This window comes from Anneissia japonica, unplaced genomic scaffold (assembly GCF_011630105.1).
Source record: "Anneissia japonica isolate Jap-2015-1 unplaced genomic scaffold, ASM1163010v1 scaffold287854_len485379_cov200, whole genome shotgun sequence".
Taxonomy (NCBI): domain Eukaryota; kingdom Metazoa; phylum Echinodermata; class Crinoidea; order Comatulida; family Comatulidae; genus Anneissia; species Anneissia japonica.
Window position 1 is genome coordinate 1 of NW_022732005.1, and position 9,465 is coordinate 9,465.

Consider the following 9,465-nt stretch of genomic DNA (forward strand, 5'->3'; position numbering starts at 1 on the left):
TTACAAGTGAGAGGAGGTGGGTGTATTGTGATCTTGGTGTTATTGAGTGCTGGTAATGTAATTCGCCGAAAATTTCGTTGAATAAATGTACATGTCTCAAATTATGTCAAAGTGTCCGGCGTTTATGTTAACAACTGCAGTGTTATTTTATACAATCGAGACATACGTGGAACTTCATCGACTAAATCGATCAGATATGAATTTTTATATATATATATATATATATATATATATATATGTATATATATGTATATATATATATATAATATAAATCGGTACATATACAATGCTGCACGGTGTATTATTATGTCCTTTTAATATTCGAACACTGTATTTACCTTTCTTTGATGATTTATATATAATTTAACAGTGTTAATATGGCTATCTTGATTTATATTATATGCAACTATTTGTTTCTAGCCATACATTTTTTATAATATATATAGTTTTTTTTATATATTTTTATATAATATATTTTTTTAATAAAATATTTACTAGTTTATAATTATATAATTTTTTATACAATAAATAATATTTTATATATTATATAAAAAATTATATATTACAAACATGTCAATTTTTGCTAAATAATAAGTGAACACGTGCGAAATGTTTCTCCGTGTACCCACAATGCATTTCGACCGGATGTTCCAGTATGTTGGTGGCCATCCCAAAGCAAAGATCGTATAGCGCCGCTACGCGTAGCGGCGCTATACGATCTTTGCCCAAAGTAGGTCACGACAGTAATGGAGTTCATTCAGAAATTCAATGTTGATGCATTTGCTGAATCCTCGGTGTCTTTGGCATTATTTGGAAACGTTAAAAATGCAGAGGAAATAAAGAAGCATATCGGTAGTGGCAATATAGATGCAGCAATTGTATCTCCGGTCTTGGTGAGATAAACAACTTTAGGCCTGAGCCTAGCTGTAGTTAGGCCTAGGCCTAGACCTAGTAGCCTAGGGAATTGTGTGAATACATTACAGGCTAACTCGTATCCAATGTTTAGTTCACTCGTACCCAAATTTTGGCTGGCTGGTAGCCGTAGTAATAATCGGCTAGCCCGTACCCAAGTTTGGTGTGTAAGATCTACTGTAATAGGCCTAGGCTAGGTCTACCTAGAATTTCAAACATGGAAAAATTATTAATATTATCTATTTTTATAGTCATTATGTCTGTTAAACTATATATAGGCCTCTAGTCTTAACGACAAACTTGCAAATTAGAAGATTTTAATACCGCTGTGGCTATTTTTACGAAGAGTCGTGAAAATAGCCTCCAATGCTAGTATTCTTCTTACGATGATGGGTGGCACGTGTGCGTTTAACATTTTCTCTATGGTTTAACATACTCGTCGGGGGAAACTTGAACTGAGTGCTTCGCAACTGTCTATAGGCCTAGATAAAGCCTAAAGGTCACATCATAGCTCAGACTCGGTAGAGGCCATGTAGCCTGCGCACAGTGGGCTAGCTAGGAGTAAACTTCAGGAGTGGATTAGCGTACATCATTTAGCCTACAATTTAAATTTTGTACATGATAGGCTAGGGAAAAAAATTAAAAAGAAGCTTAAAAATCATGTTCAGGGGAGTGGAATGTAAGAAGCAGTAAACATAACTAGATTTCCTACTGTAATTAATCCCTCCTGGTCACCCTAAACCCTGTTTAGAGTATAAATAGAACAAGAGAATCAACGACGCTCATTGAGAGCGTAAAAAACGATACGCAGCTAGTGTAGGACGCCAACTAACGCTTGTATGTACTTTTTATTTACCCAGTACTCCACCGCGCATGGTCGGTTTGTCTGTTTATCTGTTCTCCACAAGATACAGTACTTTTGTTTTCTACTTTTACTGAGTTCATAGCGGGCGTACTTCTATCGCGCTGCGCTGCACTGGGTAATAAAGTACATACAACCGTCAGTGGGCGTCCTACGCAGGCGTGATGTTTTCAAAAGCGGGAGTACGCCCTCTTGTTCTATTTATTTGCTTGTATACAAATGGTGGCCATTTTTAAAAATGCCCGCCAAATTTATCTAAAATATCCGTGAAATTGGAATTAAATAAGCTACAGATATGACTTTGCTGTCTAAACTCATAATTTCACAGGCAAAAACTAGGCATATAAAAACTACTGTCACTCAAGCCAGAATAGAACATAATAGGTGTTTATTTGTTTTAAAATAACCGCAAAATATACGTAAAATGTAGATAAAATAAGAATAAGTATATAAACTCACCAAAGTTAGTCAGGTTTGGTACCATTGGAAAGCTCTTGCGATGCTGAATAATGTTTTGCATTTTACACATATTAGTGTAGTTTTTCATATATTGTTCTGTAAATTCCAATAATGGCATACCGTGTTAAATTGACGGGACCCAGTTGCTCGGGGGTGGGGGGTAGGGGCTCCTACTACTACCTAGCACGTTACTACCAAGCCTTGTAACGCATGTGCTTTCTGGGTGAAGTCCAAATGGGAGAGGCCACATCGGCCCTTCTTACTACTGATACTACACAGCACTCTCCTACAACACCTTCACAATACGTAACCTTTTCTATAATTCAAAAAAACCAAATAGACCAAAATCACACAAATACACTCTGTGGCAGATTTATTAAAAGGGATTCTTCCAACTATGCCCCAGCTTTTTACTATGGAGGTTTGACCAGTTATGTAATGTCTGTGTGCTTTCTGGGGAAATGCTTAGTTCCTCCACGTCCAAATATGTCCCGGAAACGTCATGGGCCCCACTTAATACTTTTACCGACTAATCTAATAATATGAAGCTTTTGACAATATATTTTCTTTTAATTTTCAAAAATATACAAGCCGGCAAATACATGTCAATAAATAAAGAATTAAGTAAATGGTTATTCATTATAGTAGGCCTATTACTAAATACATATACTATACACAGCATGTTAAAATCGATTAAAATAATGTAATAATTTGTAATACTAATAATTCAGATATATTTGGACGATAAACTCTTGCAACATCATCGATTGGACCTTAAAGGACGATGGTCATTTTATTCAGATTGACCTTATCATGTTTCAGATCAACATAATATGTGCTATTGAAGTGACACCTTATTAAAATCAATCAGTGAATTTTGTTAATTAAACATCGTCATTGATATTTTCAAGCCTATTAGATTACCTGTAGAAAAAGTGATCTAAAAGTCATAGGCTTACAACTATTATGGCGAAAGTAAAGTAGTAGCGAAAGTAATAGAGCCTATTATTAAATGTTGAAATGGTACCTTATAGATTTATAGCCATGGAACAGAGCAGCTCAACTTAGTTGCCTAAACTGGTGGTAGCCACTGTGTGCGCTGAAACATGGGGATCTCAGACTAGGTCTCCGATTCGATTCAAATCATTCTTTTATTGCAACACTCAAAATGGGTTAAATTTTACAAAAGTAAAGGGTTCAAGCAGAAAAATATAAACAACATTTAAAAATTTGTCAACATAAACGACCCACATCACAAAAACAGCAAAAGGAAACAGGTTCAAAGGGCAAAAAATGCAACCAATGTATATAATTATTATTATTATTATTATTATTATTAACATATTATTATTATTATTGTAATTATAATTATTGTAGTGAGATATTATAGTTATTTTAAATACTGATTTAAAAATAATCAAAGCAATCGCCTCTGCAGGAAATTCTTACCAGCCTTGTAACAAACCAAAATTTAAGATGAATTTTTGGGACGATAAATTCTTTAGGTTTTCTAAGGTGGTAGTTGGAAGGGGCTTTTAGAAAGGAGGTGGTGTTATCAATTCCCATCGCTGCTCTACTTGTGTTTCAGGTTGGGGTGCTGAAATGCAAGGTATGATAGCGCGTATTTAGGATGAGACATTTAACCTGTTGGTCCTGTGTTGCACGTAAAAGAATGCAGTATGCTAATTGAAAAAGAGTAGGGGATTGTTTCCTGGTGTACAGTGGCTTAATAACTATGCTTTCTCGTGTGGCGGTCCGCTTAAATTTGCCAATTGTTTTAAAAATGGAGATAAAAGGAAAATTATACTCGCATTTTAAGTCTGTGAGTGCCATTTCCGGCCACTTATGCCATAATCAAATGTTCTTAATTTAGCCCCAACCATGCTGGGGCTGAGGTGGCATAGATCTGTGAAGGTCCCTCCCTCCACCTATTCCCTAGTGTATTTTAAATAACTTGATCTGCAACTGATATCATATAATTTATTTCATTGTTAAAGACAATCTAGAATACAATGCCAAATATTAGAAAAACGAGCACATCTAAAATCCCATCAAAATGGCTGATCAAAAAGGGGCCCCCAGTCTCAGAAAGCCACAGGGCCCCCGGACCCATTGTTGCACCACTGCTGGTGTACTGTACTGCCCAATCACCACCAGAAGGACCTTACTGGAAACAAGTATTCTTCAGACTTTTGTGGGTTATCCTTGGTGTTTGCACCGAATATATCCACTGGATATAGAGAAAGAATTTTGTTTAGAAATGGTGGAGACCACAGACATTTAAAAAACCTGGCTTGTTTTAAAGTAGGCCTACCGTGTGATGTCATGCTCCCTTCTTTCTGGAAATTTTTCTCTCTTTTTCCTCTATTTTTGGTGGTTGGGATACTGTAGACCCTGTGTGTCCTGGACCTGCCCTTGAAACGATTGATTGAAATTCAATCAATCGTTCATTCAATGAATGTTTGTTTGATAATGCTATATTTATATTAGCAAAGCTACAGTACATTGATGGAACTTTAGATCAATATATTCATGATTGAGCATGTAACTTATGCAAGCTAATGAAATGCACATGCATAGGCATACTATGTAGACCTACAGTATATGTTGCATGCAAATGTTCAAATTAAAAATGTGTGTGCAAAATATTAGTCACACAATATTTTTTGGCATTGTCTAATAATTAAAGTATTTTCCATCCTTAATACCTGTAGGGGGATTACCCACCCCGGTCACTTCGTGAGCAAAAATATTTTACTGATGTGCAAGGTGCTCCTAACCCCATGCCTATTAATATTTTAACAAATCAGTCAGCCAATCAAATATACATTTATACAGCATGTAACATAACTGTACCATTGTTCATAGTTGCTGCAAAGCAGCCAATTCATATTCTTGACAGCAATTTGACCTCTTAAAGGTCATTGTTTGTCAAAAAACAAGGGCCTAAGACGACTGAAAAGCGGAGTTTCCTTCTTTCGTTCTGCCGGGTAAAATCAATTACTTTAGGCGACGTTTGTAGACTAACATACTCGTACCAACGTCCGCATGTCGCGCTAGCCTTATCCTATTCTAGGCCTAGACTAGCTAGGATGGTATATAGGCCTAGCCTTGAAGGGACGAAGGTCCCAATGAAAAACAACGTCGCTCTTTGATAGCTAACATAGTCTATCACAATAATTCATAATTAAACCTATAGTTGTTTTTTTAATTGTACTCCACAAATCTCAGCCGATACCTCGCACAACTCGAGTAACATCTCATATCTATTGTCGTGACATCATGGCTCGCTGGCTCACACTTTGGCAACACTCTTTTGCAGTCAACTCGCCCCTAGAAAACCTGCCCCATAAAAAAATGTAAACTTCCTAGACCATGCAGTCTTCAAAAGAAAAATTGTAACCTTTGGTAATCAACTACATTTTCCACATACATAGAAATTTTTGAAACTTTATTAAAAAAAAACCTAAACCATAATTCACCACTATAGACACTTTTTGACAAAAATGAAAAATTACGACTTTGTTACCCAATGAGAAGTGTTCTAATATAGACAATGGGTCGTGTCTCATATTATTTGTTATATTTTTATTATTCATTATTTTCACTTGACTCGCATAAATAATTTTGTTCAAAGAACATTTATATGCAGTTGTACTTCGCAGCACTTCACTTGCAATTTGCAATTTCTAGTTTACAAGTATTTACTGTATGTAGAATCATCAATAAATAGGAAAACACAACATATTTGCCTTGGCCACTGTGAAGTAAGAGTGTGGCCCCTGGCCTATTCAATATCATAACAAAAAGCATGGTCTTGACATGACATAGGCCTAGAAACTGGAAGGTCCATTGATTAAACTCAATCTCTAAATGAAGTTTACTCCTAGCTAGCCCGCTGTGCGTAGGCTAACTGGCCTCTACCAAGTCTGAGCTATGTGGCCTTTCTCTAGGCTTAGGCCAAAAGACATTTGCAATGCATTCAGTTCAAGTTCCCCATCGTAAGAATAACAATGGGGGCTTTTTTCATGAATCGTCATAAAAATAGCCACAGTGTTTTAATACAGCAGGAATTTAAATTTATAAATTCATGATCGTTGAGGCCAACTGCCTCAAGCAAGACAACATAACTCATTTTTGTCGATTTTGCGATAATATAATTTGAGAGTATGTTAAACACTTCTGAAATACCTGTGAAAATTTCAGGTCTCTGTAGGTTTTTTTTAACCAATTTTCTTTTTATTATTCTCAAAAGTTCTGTTAATTCATTCATTCTTCTTTTTTTCATTATATTTTACTACTTGCCTTTCTTTTGTTTCTTTTTATTTTACATTCCTTTTCTTTCATTTCTTTCTTTATCCTTTCATTTTCTTTTTTGCGATAATATAATTTGAGAGTATGTTAAACACTTCTGAAATACCTGTGAAAATTTCAGGTCTCAGAGATAGATCGAATGCCAGAATGCAGATGCATGTATAACAAGGCCGATTTATCTTCGCCCTATTCTTGTATTGTGAGTGAAATAGTACTTTCGTTTGTCGTTTAAATGTAAAAATGCTCTGTGCACTAATGTTCTGAAATGTTTTTGGTACGTTTGATAATTATTCCATGCTTGTATTACAGTCTTGGCAAATCCGACTAACAGATGGTCACTAACAAGCACTTAGGCCTACTATTTTTATACTATTGAATTGCTCACGTTTTATTCTGAATTCACAGTTTTTGTCTCCAGTTCAGGTTTTGTATTTAATAAGAAAATTACTGTATATTTGTAATTGAATTTTGTTGTGATTGTACTTGTAGGCCCAAAATTTACGATTTATATTGTAAATGGGAGTAGCTATAATTGTTATTCATCATAAAATTTAAATTATCTTTACATATCTACAGTAGGTGTCAGAAGGTGCACAAATCATTGGTGTAGTAGTGACAAGATTATTCACCATTTGTGTATAGTTCAAAACTCACTTTCTTATTAAAGCAAGTGGAAAGAATAACAATTGAATTACGAATGACTAAGATAAGATAAATCATTATTTTTATGAACGTAGATATGTTTAATTTTAAATTGTTAACCTAAAAATCAATTTATTACGACTGCTGCACATAAGGCTATAGGATTTTCCCCCAGAACCCACCAGGGCTTTTCCCCTGGCTTCCAGAAAGATTGAGCCTCAGCCGAACACAATAGTTAACTCAAAATAGGAAATTTTTAAGTAATTCGTACATAACTCGCACAGGCTGTTGTTTGCATGAGCGGATCTTTATCCGCTCGAACTGGCATTCCTTCAAAGTAAATTCCGCTCGAATTGACTGGTTCCTGCACCACTTACTATATCTTTAAGAGCAAAACTTAAAATTTAGTGGTATGTTTTGTGGTACAACAACGTACTGTAACTGCAACGCAAACATGGAAACTTTAAAAAGTTTAAAGTTACGTTGTTTTCCACAGAACAGCAGAGGCATCAAAAATATATAGAGATATACATAGGTATATGTATTTTAAGTTTAGTGCACATAGAAATTAAGAAATATTTTTAAAATTATTAGATTTCGTATTGGTAGACATTTGCCAGACTGTGAAATAAGGCCTGCATGAGAAATATATCCTCGGCACAAAACTTTAGCCTACAGTAGGCATTTTTTAAAATAAGGGTTGATTTCCGCGAAGATTTTCAACATAGTCACAATGATAATTATACCCAATGTATGCATATTTTAATACACTATTTAGATAGATTCTTCTTTTTCCATCTTCTTTTTTCATCAGATTTCATAGTGGTGTAGAATAGTCTTTTGAGAACATTTTCCAGAAAAAAATTAATGTGATATGACCCTCCGTTATGGAGTTATGAATTTTTTAGTTAACATGAATTTAGCCTTAAAGTTTTTCTTATTTCTGCTGGTTACATACCACTGACTTGGGCTGTTTGTCGTCACTTCACGGAAAAGGCGTATTGGACCATTTAAAGAGAAACGTGTGGTCGTCCATTCCTTAGATATACTTTCCATTCCTTTCACAGTGGCAGATTCAGAATTTTTTCAAACGTGGTGGCATCAGTGTATTCTATTTTTTTTTCTTATTTCAGTACCCAACTTTAATATGCACTAAAATTTAAAAATTTATTGTCAACACCACTACTGTACTGTGCACAGTGCACCAGTTCCAAATAGGCTGAGTTTTTTGGGGGTTTTTTTTTAACCAATTTTCTTTTTATTTTTCTCAAAAGTTCTGTTAATTCATTCTTTTTCTTCTTTTTTCATTATATTTTACTACTTGCCTTTCTTTTGTTTCTTTTTATTTTACATTTCTTTTCTTTCATTTCTTTTATTTATTTTTTTCTTTATCCTTTCATTTTCTTTATTTTTTGTTTCTTTCCTTTTTATTTTCGTTTGTTTTCTTTCTATACTTTTCATATTCTATTCTTTCTTGTCTTTCTTTATATTTTTTCTTGACTTCTTTTTCCTTTTCTTTTGTTTCTTTTCTTTTTCAAAACACATCTTTTTAAATTTTTAATTCTGCATTACTAAACACTGCATTTTTGTGCATTAGCCAACTTATATACATTTTAATGCTTTACAATTAGGTTGCAGATGCATTCCAAGTGCTTGTGGCCACAAACAAAGCCATCTACAATCAAAAGAATGGCAAGTTAAAAACCAGATCTGTCAACTCTGAGATACTCTACAGTATTTCACCATCAAAGAATGTAAGTTAATAATTTTACTTTTGTTGTACTCTTGTGCAGTTTGTTTAAACTCAATTTCCAGGAGATATATATAAGAGGTGTAGAGATACTGTAGGCAAATTATGAGTTTGAACACATATTCAAAACCATAATTTTCTTACAATATCTCTATTATTTGAGTGCACTATCAATTTTATATAAATGCTGTGTTAATAAATACAGAGCAACTGTTTGTGAATAACATTTATGTTATGTCTCTAAATGTATTTTATTTACATTTCTTTTATTCTGTTTTGACTTCATGGACATAATATCTACCTCAGGCTAGTTTTTGTATTATTTTGTATTTTTTTCAATATTTATCTTCTGTTTTGTATCTGTCTGTGTCTCTCATGTTAAGTGATTATCAATTTGTATGAAAATCAGTATTAAAGTTCATCATAGTGTACAGTACTTGGTAATTTCCATATACTGTAATTTGCAGGCCTGTTACTGTAGCAATCTTTGGATTCTCCAAACAATTTTAATTATTAAATGTTGAAG

General features: G+C 34.1%; 1 protein-coding gene across 1 annotated transcript in view; it reads left to right on the forward strand.

The window, feature by feature from the left end:
• Positions 1 to 704: 704 nt before the first annotated feature.
• Positions 705 to 9,465, forward strand: part of LOC117115536 (EKC/KEOPS complex subunit Tprkb-like) — an 11,708-nt gene continuing 2,947 nt past the window's right edge. The window contains exons 1-2 of the mRNA XM_033259377.1: positions 705 to 893; positions 8,821 to 8,943. Of these exons, the coding sequence (XP_033115268.1) occupies positions 747 to 893; positions 8,821 to 8,943 (270 nt within the window). The 5' untranslated portion in view covers positions 705 to 746. The remainder of the gene's footprint in view (positions 894 to 8,820; positions 8,944 to 9,465) is intronic.